At 40.2% G+C, this 23,154-nt stretch overlaps 1 protein-coding gene across 1 annotated transcript; it reads left to right on the forward strand.

Annotated features, from left to right (window-relative positions):
* Positions 1 to 426: 426 nt before the first annotated feature.
* Positions 427 to 18,656, forward strand: LOC309370635 (pancreatic triacylglycerol lipase-like; the record flags this gene model as incomplete). The annotated part of the gene is made up of 12 exons (XM_081912548.1): positions 427 to 514; positions 2,097 to 2,251; positions 2,773 to 2,898; positions 3,767 to 3,901; positions 4,961 to 5,069; positions 5,546 to 5,665; positions 5,754 to 5,873; positions 8,906 to 9,024; positions 10,661 to 10,790; positions 11,520 to 11,631; positions 16,688 to 16,855; positions 18,501 to 18,656. 12 exons carry the CDS (start codon positions 427 to 429, stop codon positions 18,562 to 18,564), a joined length of 1,446 nt encoding a protein of 481 aa, XP_081768674.1. The 3' UTR covers positions 18,565 to 18,656.
* Positions 18,657 to 23,154: the final 4,498 nt, after the last annotated feature.

A 23,154-nucleotide genomic window follows, 5' to 3' on the forward strand; every position in this document is an offset into this window, starting at 1 on the left:
CAGAATTTGCCTCCTCGAACTGTGCCCGTCTTAGCTGATTAGAGCGTGCCCAGACGAGGTGGGCACGTGTGATTAGAGCGTGCCCAGACGAGGTCTCCCCTTGGGTGAGATCATCAACTTGTCCCTTGGCACAAGGACATTCCCAGGGGAGCTGAAGGAAGCAGTGGTGTGTCCGTTCTTAAATAAAACATCATTAGATCCTTTAGATCTATCCAATTACTGCCCAGTTTTGAATCTTTCATACCTGGGTAAGGTAATTGAGAGAGCGGTTGCTGAACAGCTTGGTAGGTTTCTGGAGGAAACATTGGCTTTGGATCCATTCCATTTCAGCTTTTGCCCTGGTTATGGTACCGAGATGGCTCTGGTCGCCCTAACAGATGATCTCCGTAGACAACTGAACTGAGGCGGGTCAGGACGGCCTTCGGCATGGTTGATCATGAACTTTTGGACCACTGCCTTGCCGATGTGGGGATTCAGGGCACAGTCCGACAATGGCTGCGTTCCTTTATCTCAGGTCAGGGACAGAGGGTGGTGCTAGGGAAGGAGATGTTGTCGCAGCACCGCTTGGTGTGTGGAGTGTTGCAGGGCGCAATCCTTTCCCCGATGTTTTTTAACATCTTTATGTGCCCCCTTGCCCAGATTGTCCAGAGTTTTGGGCTGGGTTGTTATCAATATGCTGATGACACCCAGCTTTATCTGTTGATGGATGGCCATCCTGAGTCGGCCTCTGGACACACTGACCAGATGTCTGGAAGATGTGGCTGGATGGCTATGTGGGAGCCGGTTGAAGTTAAACCCTTTGAAGACAGAGGACCTCTGGTGGGTCGGGACGGCATGGGGTTGGGGGGACAACTCCCATCTCTTGCGGGGGCTCAACTTGTGCCAGTGCCTTCTGTCAAGAGTTTGGGTGAAACTTTCGACGCCTCCCTCTCCATGGAGGCGCAGGTTGCAGCTACTGCAAAGGCAGTATTTTTCCATCTCCGCCATATCAAACAGTTGGTCCCTTACCTTTCCCGCCCTGATCTGGCCACAGTGATCCATGCGACGGTCACCTCCAGGCTTGACTACTGTAACTCGCTCTACACGGGGCTGCCCTTGAAGTTGTCCCAGAAACTCCAGCGGGTGCAGAATGCCGCGGTGAGGCTCCTCACAGGGTCCTTGACGCGGGACCACATTCACCCAGTGATTTTCCAGCTGCACTGGCTCCCGGTGGAGGACAGAGTCAGGTTTAAGGTGCTGGTTTTGACCTTTAAAGCCTTTTGTGGCCTAGGACCCTCATACCTATGGGACCGCCTCTCCTGGTATGCCCCGCAGAGGACCTTAAGGTCCATAAATAGCAACACTCTAGAGGTTCCGGGTCCTAAGGAATTCAGATTAGCCTCAACCAGGGCCAGGGCCTTTTCAACACTGAAATGAGGCTGCATTTTAAGTTGTATTTTAATCCTGTTTTTAAGTTGCATTTTAATCAATTGTTTTTATACCTGATGTTAGCTGCCCTGAGTCCCGGGGAGGGCGGAGTATAAATAAAAAATATTACTATTATTATTATTATTATTATTATTAAACTGTAATACAATCATCCTTCAAAATTCATGTCTCCAAATTTTGAAATGCAGTTGTTCAGCTAAGTGATGTGTACAAAAATGCATATACTAGGGTAAAGTATAAAAGGTAAATGTGATTGAAATTAACACATCAAAGTGCAGTATATTAAGGAAAATGGCTTTACAAAAATGTTTGCATTGGCCAAATTACATAAAAGTGTGTATTTTTGGAGAAATTTATGCTAAATGCTGATGAATTTTAATTTTAAAGATTGAAATTTAAGATTGATAAAATGAAAACAGAAAGAAACCAAAATGGAAAGATGAACCTATCTAAACATTTTATTCACAAACCAATTGCTCTGTTAACACGTACAAGTCCTTCTGCATTATATTGTGCCACTATTCTGAACATGAGACAATTGCTGGAAGCAGTCTTAAATAACTGTCTTATTTCACATGAGCTTGCCTGAACATCAAAAAAGGACAGACTATGAATTCTTTTAGTACTTTGGTCACTCACGCTTTGGTTATTTGCTCCCCATATAACAGGAAAAGAAGTCTGCTATGACCGACTGGGCTGCTTTTCAGATGATATACCATGGGCTGGAACTGTACAACGACCAATCGCAAAGTTACCTTGGTCCCCAACAAGAATAAACACTCGCTTCCTTCTCTACACAAAGCAGAACCCTAATAACTTCCAAGTAAGGCCCACAACCATGTAAAATTTCAAGATTTCCCCATACACAGAATAAAAGGGGATAATACTCTAAGGGCACTTCCAGGCGTGCTATTTTCAGCTAGGATTCAATCACATATGGGCAAATTCAGGTGGCACAATTATAGTTGACTGGGAGGTCTTGCCCTGCAGACCCACTTCTCCCAAAGTATCAGATTTTTTTGCAATAAGGAAAGTGGCAGAAAAATGAACTGGAAAGTGTTGAACAATGTTGTCTAACATCCCTACATTCAGATCTTAATGAATGCCTGTTAAATGGCCAACACCATCTAATCTCACTGCAAACAAATCAGGATGAGTGCTCAAAAAGCAGGTCATCTGGAGGTGGCCTCAGAGAACACCTCTGTGAACATACAGAAATTCACAGACAGTGTGGGTGAATTAAAACACATCTCAATCATTATGGATGGTGTTTGGTACTTTCACTCAGTTTTAGGTGGGTTGGGAGAAGCAGTTAAAGTTTATATTCTTTCATACCTTTCACAGGAAATCACTGCAATTAATCCAGAAACGATTGATTATTCAAATTTTAATGCCAGCAAGATAACTCGCTTCATTACCCATGGATTTGTAGATCAAGGTGAAGAAAACTGGCTGTCAGACATGTGCAAGGTATAGTACAATGTAATGTTCATGAAATAGCTCTGAAATACATTCATATCCAGACATATAGCCCTCACAATTATCATAGCTCTTTGCCTGTTAGCAATTTGCCACAGGGAACATGCAACAACAACAACAACAACAACAACTATAAGAATTATGAACTTGCACTTAATTGTGAGTTCAGATTTTCATTTGTCAGGATTAACTAAAGTATTTTCTTGGAGGGATTTAAAGATCATGTCATCCAGTACCCTAAAATGAAGCCAGATCTGTCGTACTCAAATGCTTCTGAGGCTCTGATACTTAAAATATGAAGTGATTTTCCTCTTACTTGACTCACTTGCAAAACAGTTAGGCCATGTGGGGCCTAGAAATGCTGCAGTGTGGAGTGCTCTTGTTCAGGGTTCCAGCCAGCCAACCCTGCCATTTTCTACGATACTCCATTCCATTTCCCCTCTCTTCTCCAGTTTCCACCTCCTCAACACTCATCATTCGGTGATCATTGGACTCGGAGGGTTTGAAAATCAGGGTTGTATGTTGCATCTTTTTTGTATTGCTGGAAACCTTGGGGTTTCTACAAGTATGCTAATACCTCTCCCTAGTGTGTGTGTATGTGTGTGATGCCACTGTGGCTACTTAGGAGTAGCACTTGCCTCCAAACTTTGCTAGTATAGTGAAAATAGATAACACAAGGAAATGAACGATGAAACATGACAAAGGTAAAATGCCCTAAGGCAGCTGCCAGCCAAGGTGGCTACAGTAGCACAATTCTGTGAATAATAGGATAAGTGGTGCTTTAGCACAAAGAGAACATTCAGGATTTGTGGAGCCAGAACGCTGTCCCTCAAGTTTGTTTTTACTCTGTTTGCATCAGAGGATGTTTCAAGTGGAAGATGTGAACTGCATCTGCATAGACTGGAGTAGTGGTTCCAGGTGTCCATACACCCAAGCATCGAACAATATCCGTGTGGTGGGAGCTGAAGTGGCCTACTTTGTAAATGTCCTTCAGGTAAGAGCAGTTCCATTCACTATGCCATAGTTATGAATCCTACAGTTACTGGAAGGCATCCGTGACAAGAAAGATTAAATCATTTTATAAAACCTGGGCAAAAAACCCCACCCAAATACTTTTCCAAGCATTATTTTATACAAGAAACAATTTATTATATCATCTGGTGGACAGAGTGAGTTTAGTGTCAAAATTCAGTTACCATATTCTGGGAAGATGTTTTGTTGGGGAGAGGAAAAGGTTGTCACTTGTAGCTAAGCCAATATTGAAATTTTAGCAAGGAAGTATAATCCTAGTATTCAGTTTTAAATATGCATTCTTGACTACCGCAAGATTTGCAAAGTCATATATTAATTATGCACTTGATTCAAATTTAATGCAGCAATATGCGAAGCAGTTAGACAAAAATAGAACCCTTAATATAAAATAAATACATAGATAACATACAAATGGTTTAGAAATGAAACAAAATAACCATAGTGACTTTCCCAACGCCACCAAGCAGAAGTCCACAGCTAAGAACAAAATTCAGAACTCCTGTGTCAAAATCCAAAAGGTATTATATCCACTGAGCTACAGACCATCTCAATATACATTATTTGTGCTAAGTAACAAGCGCCAGTTAAGAACTGATGCTGCCTTCACCAATGTTGTGGTGTCCTGCTGTTTTGAACTACAACTCCTATCATCCCCAGTCAATGTACTGGCTAGGATTGATGAGAGTTGTGATCAAAAACAGCTGGAGGGCACCATATGGAGGAAAGTTGATCTAACCTAGCTGGCATCTTATTTGAAAGATATGAAATCCAAAAATATGCTATGTCTTTCTTCAACTCTGTAGTTTTGCAATGTCCTTCAGCACCTTTAAGCTACCCATAAAGTCAGTCTCCCCCCTCCCCCCTCCCCCCTCCCCCTTTCTCTCTCACACATGGAGTGACTCCAAGCTGAATTCAGCTTGTAAGGATAAAGGTTTGTGTAGATTGAGTTACAAATTGAATGAACCATAACACACATCTACCAGTGTCTATGCTGTTTTCTTTACAATTGCTATTTTTTTAGTCAAAGTATGGATACTCTCCATCCATGGTTCATTTCATTGGCCACAGCCTTGGGGCACATGCAGGTGGTGAGATGGGAAGAAGAGTACCAGGAATTGGAAGAATAACTGGTAGGTTGGTGCAATGCAAATTGGTATCAAGACAATCAATATGGACTTTGAATCTTATCTGCCATGTTGTACTTATGTAATTATAGTAGCTCATTATATTGGGGGGGAAAGTGTTTAACGAATGGGAAAGTGTGAATGTACTTTGGCATGTGTTGCTGTTGGGTGTAGCCTAGTCTACTGTAGAATGGCATTTGAAAGCCCAGCAATATAACACTTCCTTGGAGATACAAGAATAGGGCATATTTCAGGATCAGTGCAGCTACAGGTGTTTTACAATCCTGCACAGGTTCAGATAATTTGTCTGAGGGGATTTCCTGGCAAATAATTGAATGCAAAATTGTTCCGATGGGAATCAGAATTTTCCCAGCTCCGCTCCCATTTCCAATAATATGTTGTTAGTTGTTACTTCAGTTAACTGTGGTTCAAGATATTCCATAAATTTTCATCTCTTGAAACAAACATTTAAATGTTTATAGGACTGGATCCTGCTCAACCCTATTTTCAAGGCACGCCAACTGAGGTCAGACTGGATAAAAGTCATGCTGATTTTGTTGACATTATTCATACTGATTCAGCCCCAACCATTCCATACATGGGTAAGTTGACTGCAGTATACAACATGTGCGACAATATGTATGTAATCTTTCAGTTTTAACATATACTTATCTGCTATGAACTTTCCAGGGTTTGGTATAAGTCAAGCTATAGGACACCTTGATTTTTATCCAAATGGAGGAGAATATATGCCGGGATGTAAGAAGAATCCTATTTCACAAATAGTTGACATTGATGGAATCTGGGAAGGTATGTATCAGATCAGGGAAACAGGGACAGAGGGACAGAGGTGGGATGTGTGGTCATGAATAGACTGGAGTCCAAAGGCTGGATTAAAGATAGAAGACAGGGGAGGGATTGCATAGTTACTTCAATCAGTTGATGACTGCTAGACCAGCCTATAAGGAAGAGCTTTATAATATCTGTTTTCTCTTGATTGCAACTGCAAAATGTCTTTAAAAGAGAATTCATAGAGGATAAAGCTATCAATGGTTACTAGCCATGGTGGCTGTGCTATACATCCATTGTCAGAGGAATACCAGTTGCTGGGAATTACAAGTGGGGAGAGCAATATTGCACCCAGGTGCTGTTTGCAGGCTTCCCACTGGCATCTGGTTGGCCTCCATGAGAACAGGATGCTGCCTTTGGCTTAATCCTACAGGGCTCTTCTTATGATTGCTTTGCATGGTGAGTTGACCAGCTTTAGGCTGTAGGGCAGGCATGTCCAATGTCTGTTTCGGGGGCCTAATCCAGCCTGTCGGTCGGTTTAATCCAGCCCCTATGGCAGTTTATTTCCTGGCATAAAAACCGAAATACCCTCAACAACTTCAATCCTAAAAGAAGCTCAGCAACTCCAACCGTTAAAGAAGCTCAACAACTTCAATCCTAAAAAAGGTCAACAACTTTGGTTGGCCCCCACGGCCCTTCACTTCATCAAATCTAGCCCTCTTCAAAAAATGTTTTGACACACTGCTGTAGGGTCAACTGACAGCACTAAGACCAGCACTACAGCCTATAGGGGTGCCCTCTATCTGATTAGCTGACTAAGCTCCAGAGCGCTGGTGCTACAGAAGGTTTGGCACCAAAGACTGTCTGCTGGAGGTTACAGTTCAATACCTTCTTTAGTTTTTTATGTTATGCCACCAAAATACTTACAACAGTAGATTCATTTAGCCTTTTAAATCCCACTGACTTCCATGAGAGAATAAAATATATACTCAAATCTCTTCTGCTGAAATTAGTATGCTTAAATCTGTATAGATGAATGGGTTGCTTCCAACACTGCTGTTATGCTCATGCATCAGACTTTGACTTGTATGGTGGACCCCTCAGCCCACTGTGCCCCCTAGAAATCTGATCCTGAGGTTTAAGGGGACCCTTTGGAGCAGATTTGGTGGGCAGGCAGAAGGAGAGGAAAGGAGACTTTTCAATGAACTCTTGATGCAGGAAACATGTTCTATGGGAGTACACTGAAGCCAGAATTAATGGTAATGTATACACAACCTGATTTTTACTCAGAGCAGACCTATTAAAATTAATGAACCTACGTTAGTCATTTCTATTAATCTTAGTTGATCAATTCTGACTAGCATTGGATACAACCCATACTGAAGAGATAAGCAACTTTCCAAATTATATAGTAGATAGGAAGATAATTTGTGTACATATTTTGTGTTATGTACCTATTTTGATAATTAGCAAATATGTATATAAGTACATGTGTGATTATTGCTGAATTTTTTGAATTTACTATTATTTTTCAATCTTTGATAATTTAAGAAAATGAAATATAGTCCAGGGCTAGAAATCATGACATACAGCAATAAAAACAGTGTGTTTTCTTGTCAACCCTACAAATCTAGATTGCATTATAGAAGCATAGCAAGTGTTAATGAATCTTCCTTAGTAAAATATCCCAAACCTTGTCATCCTTATATGTCCCCAAACCTCCTATCTGATTCATTTATGAAAAACTTGTTCCATTACACTGATTCAACAGGCATAAAAACTGTCAATATGATGGCAGATATAAAAAAGACACCTACTTAATTATAGTTCTGTTGCATCCAATATTTTCCCTAATTAGCATACAGAATAGAAACAAACAGGAATTAATTCAGTTGAGAAAAGCTGCCTATGAAAGAAGTAAATACCGCTTAAACTATTCCAATGATTTGAAGATTGAGGACAGAACATAATTAATCTCTCTTACTTAGTTTCTTGGCAGCAGTGCTAGACAATGGTGTTAGCATATGAGGAATGACCTTGATATTTGGGTATGTTGCTGCATTTGTGATTATTGCTTTTGGCAGTGAAAATAATCAAATTCTATCACGTCTTTTTCTATTCAAAATGGAATTGAAAAGGAACAAGGGATTCTACTAACAGATACAATGAGCTAGGGATGAAGCAGATCAGTTTTCCATGCTTCCGATTTCACACATCACTCAAGGGGAAGTTTGAATGTTAAGAATGAGATTTCACCCCTCAACATTAATTTTGGTCATAGTACCCAATGCTGTTTGTGCACTATTAATGAAGCACAGGTCACTCAGAAAGATACAGGGAACAATTGCAGGGTTAGAATACTTTCCAGTGGCTTTTCCTATGAGTGTCAAAGACTGAAGAACTGTTCAATACCAATTTTGTTACATACACTGACTATCAAAGTTAAAAAAGAATAAAGAATCAAGGATTATATTAGCAACAGGTATTGACTATTTACATACAGGATATGAAACCTGGGATACTACTAGAAGTCAAATCTCCGATTTAAGATTTAAACATAATGCTAAGCCAAACCATGGCTAAGTATGAATGAAGAAGTGTGCTAGTGCAGTTTTTGAAAACTATGGATGCTTTGCCATAGTTTTCATGCTACTGGAACCTGAGCCATGGTTAGGCTTAGTATTATGTCTGAACTTCGGCTCATGGTTTATCTTCCCCAAACGAACCACAAGCAACAAGCTGAGAACAAACCTTAGAGGCAACTAACTGTTGCTGTTTTGCAGCAAAACAAACATGAGCTAAAGTAACCCAGTGTAACCAATCGTTTGCCTTCCCTTATCCCACCAATGCTGATGTATTCTTAATCTTACAAGGGGGTATTTTGGAATCTACCATTGCTTGAAATGTGGTTGTGAACAGTTAGAGAGAATGTAGTTAAATCCAGAAAGGGGGATAAAAGCAGAAGCTGTGCATATAGCCTTGGTCAAAGCACATGATACAAAGAAGAATCAAAAAGTAAACTATAGCACATAACAGCAGTTTCTTTTGCACAGGAACCCGTGACTTTGTGGCCTGTAACCACTTGAGAAGCTACAAGTATTATTCAGATAGCATTGTCTTCCCAGATGGATTTTTGGGTTACCCCTGCGCAGCATACAACTTATTTGAAACGGTATGTTATTTGTGTATCTCAGGAGCAACACCTCGTGTTATTGCTTCATCATCCACATGCAGTAGAATGCAGTTTTCCAGTTTGCTAAGATCCCTTGACACTAGGTTATGTGTGAAGAAAAAGACTGGTCATTTGTAATGCCAAACCATGCCTTAGGAGAACGGGAACAAGACCTGTGCTCACGTAGTCTTCCTCATCCTCCTTCTTCCCTCTCATATGCCATTTAATTTGCTTCAAATCATTGTTTGCAATTACCGGTATATCCAAATAAGAAAACTGGTTTTCAACTACCCTCCATGCTGGGACTGCAAATCAGTTGCAAATCATGAGTTCCATTCCTGGTTTGGAGGGCAAGTGCGAACCATAGTTTGCCAGCTGGGATGCAACTGTAAGTTGTAGTTTGTCACAAACCAGAAAGTAACCAATTAAGCACAATGAATGAGAGGAGGAGGAAGCACATGAAGTGGAGACTCAACCATGTAATGCCAAGCCATGGGAACCAACTCACTCTAAGGCAGTTGTACCAGTACAACAGGTCAAGGTCCATAAAAGAATAATTGGAATCTTGGGAATAGGTTACTGGACTAGCAGCAGAATGATGCAAGGCAGTCACAGTGAGAATTGAAGACTGATTAACATTAACTTCATATTACTATTGAAATAAATAGTAGTAGTTTTGGGTATAAGCTTTTGTGTGCATGCACACTTCTTCAGAGTGCATGCACACGAAAGCTTATACCCAGAACTACCTAGTTGGTCTCCAAGGTGCTACTGGACAATTTTTAATTTTTATTTATTTATTTCGACTGCATCAGACCAACATGGCTACCTACCTGAATCTAGATTCATATTACTATTGTCATTGTTTTCTGAACAGAAACTGTCAACTTCTTCAAATGTAAAAGTCCTAAAATAAACTCTAGGGTGCTATTTTCCCACGGCAAAGGGAAAGACATGTACAAGATGTCATCTTAAACTTAAAGGGTTAAAGGATGACTTCTGTCATCTTAAACTTAAAGGGTTATCAACCATGCAAACATTCTTATAATGTAGACCACCGAGAACAACACACAATTAATGCTTGCAGATTAGGTGAATCGTAGAATCAAGGCTTAGTTAACAAAGGCTCTATAATGATAATGCGTTTTGACTTTTATAGTAGGTTTAAGGACAGCAGGCTGCCTTAATTCTCTTCTATGTACTAATTTGCTTCTGAAATGTCTTGAGAATATGGCATGGGTCAGGTGTGGCATTAGTGAGTGGGCCAGGAGGACTTTTGCACCAGCCCTGGGTGTCCTGCCTTTGCAAAACCTTTTAAAAAGCACCACTTTGCCTGCAGGACAACTTGGCACACTCCATAGTGCAGAGCTTAATTTGCCAAAGGGAATCTGTACATAAAAAGTAGCATATGCAAATTTATGTCATGGGTCTGTGTCTTGGGCCCTTAAAGTACCTGGCAGTACCCAGGCACGTGACCTCCAAGTTGATCTTTGAGCCACAACAAGAAGTCAATTGTCCAGGGCAGGACAATGAAAGAGGTGTTGAACAGTTATTAGGGATGGCTTCCCAACAGTGCAACAAGTGAGAGAAATAATTGTTGCGATATGAATAAAATGAGTTTTCCTGTTTTCACTAGGATGGCTGCTTCCCATGTCCAAATGGTGGATGCCCTAAAATGGGTCACTATGCAATTGAATCTAAAGGCAGATTCACCTCTTCATTTACAAAGCTTTATCTGAACACTGGAGATGCCAAGGATTTTGCCCGTAAGTTCACTTTTGGAGTAAACTCTGAAGGCTGACCTTCATCCTATATTGGCAGCTCAGAGAACTGTATGAAACAATAGTTTGTTACAAAGATTACAGTTTGCTCTATTGGTCTGGATTTCCATCTTGTATGTGGAGCAAAAAAATATCCTAGATAACAGGCAGCATCTTTCCCAAAAGCCAAGACAACACTTCAGATGCTGCTAAATTGTGCCTAGACAGGTGTAGTGTTTCAGCATGTAAGAGCCACACACAAAGCAAGCTTTTGTGCACAGAGATCAGAAACAGATGTACACCAAATGTGCCATAATTCAGAGCACCTGTGTTCTGATTCACAGTGGTCTATCTAGCTCAGTATTGTCTACACAGTCAGCAGCTCTCCAGGGATTTAGTCAAGAGTTTTTTCCAGCTGTTCCCAGCTGAGATTCCAGGGATTGAAACTGGGACCTTCCGCATGCAAAGCAGTTGCCCTAGCCAGGAACTATACCCTGGAGCCATACTCTTTGCCTAGAGAAGTATTCAATTAATTCCACAACTTGAAGTGAAAGAGGATATTGCATAATACATTTGGTTTTGCAAATGATGGCTAAAGTTCCTCTGGTCTGAATCCTTCACATAAAAGAAATATCTGATATCAACACACAAAATTAAGACGAAGAAGAGTTAAATGTCAAAAATCATAGGAACTTGCCTGATGAAAATCAAAATCTTGGTATTTGTGTTGTTCAGGTTGGAGGTACAAAATATCAGTCACTCTGTCTGGAAGAAGCAGTGTCCGTGGATACATAAATATTGCCCTATATGGAAGTGGAGGGAACACAAAGCAATATCAGATTTTCAAGTAAGTACGGTGGGTAGAAAACTAGATTTTAAAATATGTGTTCCTACTTGACATTTGCTTTTCTGTTTCTCTTTTTCAACTTGTAAGATGATTTGATATTTTTTCTTTTCCTATGGGGTGAACAGAAATGCAAATAAAGCTAAACAACAGATTCATATTGCATTACAATACATTCTATTTCATCTTCTAACAATTTTCTAGCAACTGGAGTTTTCTACATTAACCTCAAGAGCTCTTTTCTGTTTGGTTAGCCTACTTGTTTATTGAATTTATGACCCACCTTTCTGCAATAAAGCCTCTAAGGTAGTTAACAAAAAATACAGATACAAATGAAAAAATAAACACAAATAACAGAGCAGCAAAAACCCAGTTTGCTTCTCAAGTGTGCTCTGCTCAGCTCTACTCAGCTCTGCCAGGCTCTACCAGAGTGGGGTGCACCCTTCCAGTATGAAAAGCCCTATTATACCTGCCAAAATGTGGGCAGGCAGATGCAAGCAAAAGCCCCTGAAAGAAGACATTTGTGGGGGCAGAAAGGGACAGAGCTGGGTTAGCCAAGGATCCACTGGATCCTAACTCAGTCGAGGTATAGTAGCTGATAAGCCTAAACTAGCCCTCCAACCTTTGTGCCAGGAATTCGGATTGCACACTAAACGTTACAAAATTTACTAATTACTGACACTTTAGGGATCATATACAGTGGTACCTCGGGTTAAGTACTTAATTCGTTCTGGAGGTCCGTACTTAACCTGAAACTGTTCTTAACCTGAAGCACCACTTTAGCTAATGGGGGCTCCTGCTGCTGCTGCGCTACCGGAGCACGATTTCTGTTCTCATCCTGAAGCAAAGTTCTTAACCTGAAGCACTATTTCTGGGTTAGCGGATTCTGCATCCTGAAGCGTATGTAACCTGAAGCGTATGTAACCCGAGGTACCACTGTATATCAAATCAGGGTGTTTCTTATCCGAATCCACATCAGTTTGAATTACAGTAACTCTTTTCGGCCATTTTGCTGCCCAGTCACCCTGTTGTGGTGTTTTTCACAGTACATTTGCAGTTTTTGTTTAAGATGGGTGGGTCCATAAGAGCATGGGGCTTATGCACCTTCTTTTAATAGTTGTGTAGAAGTCATGCAGGCTACACCTGCTGAAATTCCCTCTTCAGCTCAGCTGTAAAGTTGCAGGAACCCTGCCCTCTTTTACACTTTTCTGCCCCCAGTTTAACATCATGGGCAAAGTTGCACATTTCCCTGTGAGTGCCTGACTTGGAATTATTTATAATCAGTATAAAACTTAAATACAGTTCCTCAGGTGACTGAGGAAAAGGCGGAATAAATGACCCAGCTCCCTGCCACAGTTGGTTGCTTGGCAACAGCCAACAGTGACCCAACCCTGACAATGGCCCTCCATGGCCTAGCCTCAAACCAGTTCTGGTTAGTTGGCAACTCAAATTTCTTGAAAAAGATCATCAATGATAGGCCCAGCCCAATACATTTTGCCTCTGATGCAAATGACAAGAACCCTCCCCATGTCCATAAGCCAACTGGTGTGGCAGTTGAAATTTACCTCAGCTCTGGCAATGGGACAGCCATCCCCCACAGTATCCAAGAGCAGCGGCCTAGTTTAATGGATTTGGAAGAAGCCATGTGGAAGACCCAGTTCTGTCTTCCAACGGAGGAGAATGACCCAGGGTTTCAGGAGGAACAGCCAGCCCTCCAGTGTCTGCCACCTGAGGCACTTGCCTCACTCTTTTTAGCAGAAACTGATCAATAATGTCGGTTAACCATTGCCATGTAGGTGGTAGTTTCTCTCTTTGATATTTCAGTTTATCAGAGTTTGCCTTTCTTTTTTCTTCACTGCCAGCTTCATTCCCTTCTTTGTTAGGTCTCTCCCTTCAACTTTCACACAACTCTTCTGTTTCCCCTCCTCAACCAAAAGCCCTTCCTTAATTGACTCCTGTTTTATTTTCTCACAGCTCGTTTTTATAAGGTGCCCAGGAGGAGGCAATATATTACCCCCTACACACAGGGGGAGGGGGGAGAGCAGCATCTGCCACCCTGAGGCCATTGCTTCACTCCTCCTAATGATAGGGCCGACCCTGAGAACCTACCAACAATTTTGGATGCAAAAACTGAACCATGGCTCAGTTTTGTGGAGCTCCCTCCCAACTGATATCAGAAAGATCCCCTCCCATTTGAAATTCCAGAATCAAATGAGGCCCTTTTAAAATTTTATTTCAGCGGGCATTTTCAGTCAGCTTTCTCATTCCATGGTTAGTTTTAAGTCGTTTTATCTTTATTGCATCATGTTAACCATACTGCACAGCTCTTAAAGATGATGGTGCTAAGTGATTTATAAATGGTTGAAAAGACAGAAAGAAATTCCTAGCAACAAAACTAGAAATGGGTCAGGGTTTTAATTTAAAGTGATATCTAATTTTGTGGTATCACGTTTATTGACATGGATTTTTCTGGGCATTTTAATTTCAAAATGTATATACTGCTTGATTGAATCTCGTTTCTAAGCAATTTACAAGAAATATTACAATTATCTATATAAATAGTTAAAGACAAGTAATTAGAAACATTTTAAAAACAATTAAAATCAGCAGTAAACTAAAAAAGAAATTAGAGCACACCAACATTTATGTGTCTGGATAGGCTTATCCAAGTAAAAATGTTTTAAGCAGGTGCTGAAGGAAATAAAACAACGGTGCCTAATTTATGTCAATAGGCAGGAGTTTCAAAGTTTCCAATGCTGAAGAATTTTGTTTGTCGAATACTGTCCTGGTCTCATAAATTATTTAGAACACATACCACCCACACTTTTTCACGTTAGTCACTCTATTTTCAAATGTCATCTGTGTTAAGAGGGAGAAAACGCCCCTCTGGTATTTTCCGAAATGTGATTTTAAGCTTCCGCTTTTTGTTTGCTGTGACTGTCTGAGCTAAAAGCCCTGGTACATTATAGCTATTCAAAAATGTCACTTTCCAGCCTGCTATTTATTTAGTTTAGCCAGCAGCAACGTGTTTTAGTGCTGAAAAGTAGATTTAATAGCAGGGACATTTTAAATGATTTCTACAATAAATCATTTTAATCTAAGCCAAATATCACCTGTCTGTCATGCAATATAAGGATGGTGGAGGGGAAAGAAACTCTGGCACACAGTAGTAAACAAACCCACATATATATAGTGCACATTTTTGGTATCCCTTTCATGCATTTGGCCCTCATTCTCCATCGTGGTCTAGACAATACATTATCTACTGGGATTATAGCATTCCTTTGGCAGATTTCGCACCTCTCCAGGCAATACCGTATAATAATCTACTCCAAATCACCTGAGGACTGTAGGCTTTCTTAAATGAGCCTATGCTTATCCAACTATATATGCTGCCTATGTCATGTCTTCCATGGATGCATAGAGTTGAGGGACCTTTTGAGATCTACATGGATAAAGCTGTCATAGTTTTTAGGATCTTTGTTTTTTTCAAAGAGCCTTTGTGTTTACTGTTCCATTCCAATCTTCAAAAGCAGGTCAGGGGAGGAGCTGCCCCCCTGATCCCCTTCTCTTCTCCCCATCTTGTATAATTTACACACTTTAAAGGTGCTAGTTGGATGTGGTGATTCTAACCATGTGGAGATGCGGTGGTGTTGCCTCCTCTTGAAATAAACTTGCCTAGAATCAATGTGGGGCATTGGAATGCACCTCAGAGCAACACATATCAACCTATAGATCTCCAGACTTACCACACAAAAATCTATGGATAAGATACTTTCCTGTCAATAATTTTTCATCAGACTAGGGTTTTTAGTCAGACTTGTATACCTTACAGGTCAGCTCACAATAGCTATAAAGACCAGTCAAATGATTCACCTCAAGTAACATTCGACATTGAGAGTTGTATATAGTGACCCAAATGGACTATCTGACTTTGTATAAAGCAGTTTCCAATTTATGAGTCTATGGCCTTTTAAACTGGGGGGGTGAGGTATTGTTTTTGTTTGTTATTGTGGTAATTTTTGTGTTTTGTGGTAAACTGCTCTGTGATCTTCAGGTGAAGGGTGGCATATAAATAAATAAATTTATATTACAACAACAACAACGATAATTGCTGAGCAAGACCACTAGTGTATTGAAATGCATCTGGGTCTTGGTATTGTTGCTGGTCACATGATTTTTGGTTCTCAGCATTCCTGCTGGCTACTTGTTATCTTATTACATTTCTCCATATTTTTTGAAAGTTTAAAATTGAATTCTATTCTTATGTACATATTGCAATAGTAATCCTTGCATCTTTTGCACATACCCGATTGTGTGCCTTGTGCCCTATTTGACACCTTACTGTGCTATCTTGAGAGGTGGTTGTCCATAATCACTAAACCCAGCTTCATCATCCTACTTGAGTAATCCCAATTTTTCAAAACAGTCGAAGGAGGATGGGAACCCTAGGGTTACCATGTGGGCAAGAGCTGCAGACCACTCTTGCAGTAAACTCTTGCATTCCTTCTTCTCACTTAGTGGTTGTCTGAATTCACCCTTTCTTCATTGCAAGTGAAATTCTCAGGAGCTGATGGAAAAGAAGCTAGGTCGATGTGTTGGTATCTTCAGATGTGACAATACCAATGAGATGTTCAAATCTGATTATGTGTGTTACCTCTTACAGTGTTAGGTACTGAATAGTACATGGTGCACTTGTGAACACAACATCTTAGAAACCACAGTGGCTGGACCAATGGCCAACACATCCTCTTGTGTCAATTAACCTGACACAGCATGATCAGTCAATAATGAAGGAAATCACTTACCTGCTTTTATTTTTCAAGGGGAATGTTGAAGCCTGGGACTATACATACCAACTTCACCGACATAGACGTCAATATTGGAGCAGTAGCTAAAGTTAAATTCCTTTGGAACAATGATATCATAAACCCAACTTTTCCCAAATTGGGAGCCTCAAAGATTCAGGTGCAAGATGGAGAAGATGGACATATGTATGTATAAGTGTTAAAAAAAAAGAACCTCTTTGTGTATATGTATCATCTTTTTTCTCTCCAAGGGGGAAACTCCAACCTGATGAAACTTATACCCACCTAATTGATGTACAACTTAATGTTGGATCAGTTACTAAGGTTAAATTTCTGTGGAACAACAATATCATAAACCCAACTTTGCCCAAACTGGGAGCAGCAAAGATTACAGTACAGGATGGAGAAGATGGGACAGTGTATGTATCCATTTGCTGTTTTATACAAAAAAGCACCAACCCATAAATATTTATTAAAGATATACAATTATCTTCAAAATAGACCAGAGGCCCAACACTGTTGCAGGAGAGTTTTGAGGAGAAAGATGCTAATCAGTAGCCTGTTTTTAGTATATTTTGAATACTTTAAAGACAAATTTAGGGGTGACTAAACTTGTGGTCTTTCCACAAGTTGCTGGACTGCAGTTCCCAGCAATCCTGACCCACGTAGTAAATGGTCAAGGATGATGGGATTTGGAGTCCAGCAATGTCTGGAAGGCCACAGGCTAGCCATTCATGCTACACAACCAGTGGTGTAGTGCTTAGCATCGGATTAGGACCTACCTGAGAAACCAGGGTTCAAATCCCCTCTCGACCATGCTCACTGGGTGACCTTGGGCCAGTCATGGTCTCACATCTCTCTTAGCCTTGGCATTGGTTCGTTACATGTTTAAAAAGAGTATTGGAAAGAGTGTGTATTTTGTACATAATTTGACTCTTATGGTTATGATTTAGCTATTGTTAGGGTGTTGCATTTAAAACTGATAGTTGTGCAGGGCAGATTTAGACATTCTTACACAGAAACCCCTGTGTGTCCAATGTGTCATTTAAAATTAATTAATTTTATTTTATAACAATAAATTATATGAACAGCAACCATGTGACACATAAATATATTCTCAGGTAAGTATCTTTAGGACTTTAGGACCCGCCCCCCCTACTCAGAAATAAGCTCCATTAAGTTTAGCAAAGGTTGCTCCCAGATAAGTATCTTTAGGAATGGACATTTAAATGTACGGTAAGTTTTTCAGTTATCATCATTCATTCAGTTAGGCAATGTTAGCCGCTGAAGTGAATTGCCTTATGGCCCTTCCCTCTGGACTTTGTGGTCTTATGGGCCTCCCTTGGTTAGATTGTAAGGTGTCTAATTTCACTTAGTTTAAAGTGCAATCAAGCAGCCCTACTGTGTTTGGGAACCTTCCAATTATTTCTGCTGAGTGTGCCCCCTAAAACCTTCCCTTAGTGCAGATGTGGGAAATCTTTGGTTCTCCAGATGTTGCTGAACTACAGTTCCCATCAGCCCCAGCAGCTAATGACTATTGATGATGAGCATTGTGGTTCAGCAACCTCTGGAGGGCTAATGGTTCCTAACACCTGCCTTAGTGCACTGCTGGGAATTTTGTAAGATGTTTGCATGGATGTTGCAAATATGATCAAAGTATAAGAATGAATGAACATGGGAGGTTCTTTGCAGGAAACATTGGTCCCAGTGACATAAGAAGGCTCTGGAAAGGGATACAATGTGGTGATGTATAATATTCCTTTTGCAAAAAAGCCTGGGCCTTAAATCCCCACCCCCCAAAGATTCTTTAAGTAACCTTTTAGAATGTTCTTTAAATAAACAACATTTTTCTAGCATTAGAGATATTCAATAGATGAAGATAAAATCAACACAATTATAAAAAATGCTGATACAAAATTAAATAAATGCGCACTCTGTATTTATTACATTTTCTGGGAGTGTATGATGCAAAATTAAATCATCCTACTAAAATGGACTTGCAATAAAAATGAAACATTAACACTTTTTAAACTAATGAATATATATGTGTTTTTTAATCCTCAGATACAATTTCTGTGGTAGTGACACAGTGAGAGAAGATGTTCTGCAAACACTTACACCGTGCTGAATAACAAGAAAAAATAGCAAAAGCTTTTATGCAAATCTTAATAAAAAGTCATAATCCTCCGCAGTCCACTTTCTAGGACATTTGACTGTTAACTGCTTTTGTATTATTTTATGTGATAATTTTTCTGTACTAGAATGTGAAAGAGATGACTAATTTATAAAAAAGAAAATGTTGCCTTTTCCATTTAAAAGACCCAAACATAGGCATACTAAGCTGCAATAGTCCACAGCAGCAAAACTGCAGGGGAATGTTTGCCTAGAGGAGACACATTCCAGCCTCATGCACTCTTGAATATATGAAGTGCCAAATTAATTGTAATGGATGTCACAGATCCCTTTGCATAAAATGCAAATATGTGTGTGTTATCCCTATCAATATGAATAGAGCATCCTTTGCAGGTTGAGGAACTGTATATGCATTGGTTACCGGCCTTTAATCCAGCATACTACAGTATATAGTTAAGCTCAGTGCTTTTCTTCAAGGAAAAAGGGTTTCAGTACTCACCATGAAGTTTTTACAGTAAGTGTCACACTTTTAACCAGTGCTTTTCTTCTAGAAAATCAAGATGCCAGTACTGCGTACCCTTGAGTACACCCAGAAGAAAAGCACCGGTTAAGCTTAACTAACCACAGAGCCTAGGACTTGCTGATCAGAAGGTCGGCGGTTCGAATCCCCATGACGGGGTGAGCTCCCGTTGCTCGGTCCCTGCTCCTGCCAACCTAGCAGTTCGAAAGCACCTCAAAGTGCAAGTAGATAAATAGGTACCACTCCGACGGTAAGGTAAACGGCGTTTTCGTGCACTGCTCTGGTTTCGCCAGAAGCGGCTTAGTCATGCTGGCCACATGACCCGGAAGCTGTACGCCAGCTCCCTCAGCCAATAAAGCGAGATGAGCACCGCAACCCCAGAGTCGGCCACGACTGGACCTAATGGTCAGGGGTCCCTTTACCTTTACCTTTTACTTGCATCCAAATACACATCCCATTGAAGGAAATGCAGTGGAAATGGACAAGCAGGTTGATGGACTGTAGCTAAAGGGCGTTCATCAACAGCAACTTGTCAACCTGGAGACAAGTAGCAAGGAGGGTGCCTTGGGGTTTGGTCTTGGGTACCGCATTGTTCAATATCTTTATAAATGGCTTGAATGAAAGAGTACGTATGTTAATCAAAGCTGCAGATGGCACCAAATCAATGGCATAAAACCGTCTCTTGCTGTCCATCTCCCCTTCGCATGCAGGACTCTCCCTCCACCCAAGCTAAGGATTGGGGAAGGACTGGATTGGACTGCAAAGCTTTTAAGACAGCCAAGAGGGATATTCAGTCACAAAGCCAAAAATTGATTGAGAAGAAGAGAACCTCAGGGCTATTTTTTAAAAAACAAATTTTCTGTCCCCCTCAAAAATGTTTATGGGAATTTTGTGATTGTTTTCATCCAATGCTAGCTTCTTGTCACTTTTAGCTTTCCAGGCCAGTCATCATTATGTACCTAGAGAGCTATAGAATAGCTGTTCATGAGTATGTGAGGAAGCTATTTCGTTGTGTTTAACAATTTAGTTGCAGAATATAGTGGTTCAATTATGAATATGCAAAAAACCCCATGAAAGACTCTGTTAAACTATTCATTGTTTTCTCTCTCACACACACATCTCAGCTAAGCATAAAGTGTTAGCAAGAGCTCCTTTGATCGGGATGTAATTATCTGTGTATGCCTTGAAAATGGACTTTTAATATCCCAAGAAGCGTCGATTATTCACACAGGAGAAAGCCACTTAATTTAGAAAATCATCTTCCCCACAGAGTTTGATACAGACAATTGTTGTTTTATAGAAACAAAGATGTATAAAATGGGTCTGGTGAGAACAAAGAACTCATGATAGGTTTAGACAAGGTTTTGAGATATACAATATAACACCAGTCAAAAAATGCAAAAGTAGCTAATTCACACCTGTAAGCAGAGCAAGGCAAGCTACAAATTCTACACACACTTAACTGGGAATAGCTCCCACTGAGTTCAGCAGTACATCTGAATGTCTCAATAATACATAGGATTCCACTGTTACATCAGAGAGGAGTTTTGGTGCTTCAGGCAAGTACACTCTGGTTCAATTAATATACCAGTGCTATGACAAATGCTCTTCTTCATGTGGTTAACTGGTTTAGTAGGTTAATCCACCTGATCTGCCAAATTATAGATTTACCTATGGGACTTCCCCAGGCACTTCCAGGCTGTTTCACTTTGCGTAGATTACTTCCTTTATGCTGCAAGAGTACATGCTCCCAAAGAACAACAAAGAAAGTGGGTGCAATGTGATACATAGGCGATAGCTAAATGGTGCTCTTGTAGAGTACATCCACTTTGAAAACAAAAACCACAGTGTACAGTAGGAATAATAGTTGAGCTGTACAAATCAAGTGTACACACATATGCACACAAACATATATGTACATGTGTAGTAGAGGCGGTTAGTGAAATGGGTGAACAAGCCTTAGAAAATATTTAAGCCACATTTCCACCTCTGGCAAATCTGCATCACATTCTGGTCTACAAAGATTGCTGACTCTATTAGAGAAAGACGGATTGGGAACCAAAGTTCTCATATATCACATCACAATAGGAAGTAACCAAGGAAATATAATGCAAGAGAAAACCCTAAGAGCCATGTTTTGTGCTCCTTTCCCTATGATTTCAAATGCATATTTGCTGCAGTGCATAAACATTAGATTGTTTACGTGTACTTAGAATACATTTTTACTTCTCCTAAGGAAGTTGAAACATCTTTTGCCTTTGCTAATTCATTTAAACTCAAGCAAGCGTTACATTTGCCTATACTGTAACAGTGAAATGGATTTCATATTTAGAAAACACCCAGCATTAATCGGGCTGCTAGTTTTCCTGAACTTGGCTCCTATGCCTTTATTTTACCTTTGTAGTAAGAAGAAATTTGATAGGTGATCTTTCATTTTCATGCCTGGAAAAAGCTAAATTTGTGCTTCTCATTAAGGCTGCAATCCCACAGATTTGCCTGGAAATATGTCCTGCAGATTTGTGAGTAGACATGTACTGTACAGTGGTGCCTCGGGTTACAGACGCTTCAGGTTACAGACTCCGCTAACCCAGAAATAGTACCTCGGGTTAAGAACTTTGCTTCAGGATGAGAACAGAAATCGCGCTGCGGGGTGCGGCAGCAGCGAGAGGCCCCATTAGCTAAAGTGGTACCTCAGGTTAAGAACAGTTTCAGGTTAAGAACGGACCTCCAGAACAAATTAAGTTCTTAACCCGAGGTACCACTGTATAGGGTTATACTGTAACTTGTTAACACAGGAGCACCTGGGAGAAAAAGAAAAACACACCTGGTGACATTATGTGGATTTCAAGCGTCAGTCTCACCTTTGGTGTAGCCACTTTTGCAAAGTGTATAATTTTACAAACATTTCTTGGACATGGGTAGCACTGGGAGCAGAGTGGGGTCGAAAGTGTGTTCTCTTCTCCTCTCTATTTCCAGATCCTCCATAGAAAACCTCCTCTTCCCGCCCCATATTTAAGTCCTCTGGTGCAATTGCTCCTAACACCAACGTATTCACCGTTAACTATGGGTTACCAAACGTCCTCTTTTAATAATGAAGTGCAACAGCATTCAGTTTGTTGAGCAGTGTTTAAACAAACACTTTGGAAAGCTATCACATAAAATGCAAAGTTAAATGAACATCAAATTACTGTCCATTTCCACAGCTTTCAGTGCTAATGGAGATATTTTTGTGACCATTTCCAAATGCTTATTCCCACCCCCCCAAAATAACACAAAAAGATTTGTTGTTTGAAAATGCAAGTGGCTGTTAACCATATATTATTTGTAAATACAACATGTTCCTGCATCATTCATTTCAGTGTCTCATTGAGGACTAATTGGTATATATTTTGGTTGACATGTATTGTTCTCTTGTAAAGGTGTCAAATTCCTTAGCTATGTCAGTGACAAAAGCCCCCACTGCTTGTGATATATAAATTATGCTCTTTACCATATAATCAGCCCTATCTGTTAGAATGCTATTTGCAACAAAACATGTTCAAAATATGTACCAGGCAGATTGGTCTTTCTTCACTTTAATATTGTGTTATTCACAGCAAAGTTTTTGATTTGAATGTTAAAAGGGAACATGTTCCAAGATTTGATCAGCATCTTATCAATTAAGAGGCATTTCAAAAGCTGGTGAGGCTTATTAGTACAGTTCAGACTTCAAAATGTAGCTTTCACTATTAACATCTGAAAACATTGCCACTGTGGTTACAGAAGGAACAGTGTAATAACATCCTAGTATAGATTGATAATCTGGTATGTTGTAAGTATTCCTATGCAACTAAATTTTATTTCATTTACATTGTATTATAAGGTATTTTTCGGGGAGGGTGGGCAATTTGTGGAGACATTTTGGTGGCTGGTGGTGTTTTCATTTTTTTTCAAAAGGTGTAGGTGCACAGGTATAGAAATGCCCAGCATGAAAAAATATAGTGGAGAGCCGAATGAAGGGGTGACTGGGGAGGCAAACACAGCTCAGATACCTGCACTCAAGCTCTGCTCACCAGTGCAGATGGG

This window comes from Podarcis melisellensis (assembly GCF_964234715.1).
Source record: "Podarcis melisellensis genome assembly, chromosome: 5".
Lineage (NCBI taxonomy): Eukaryota > Metazoa > Chordata > Lepidosauria > Squamata > Lacertidae > Podarcis > Podarcis melisellensis.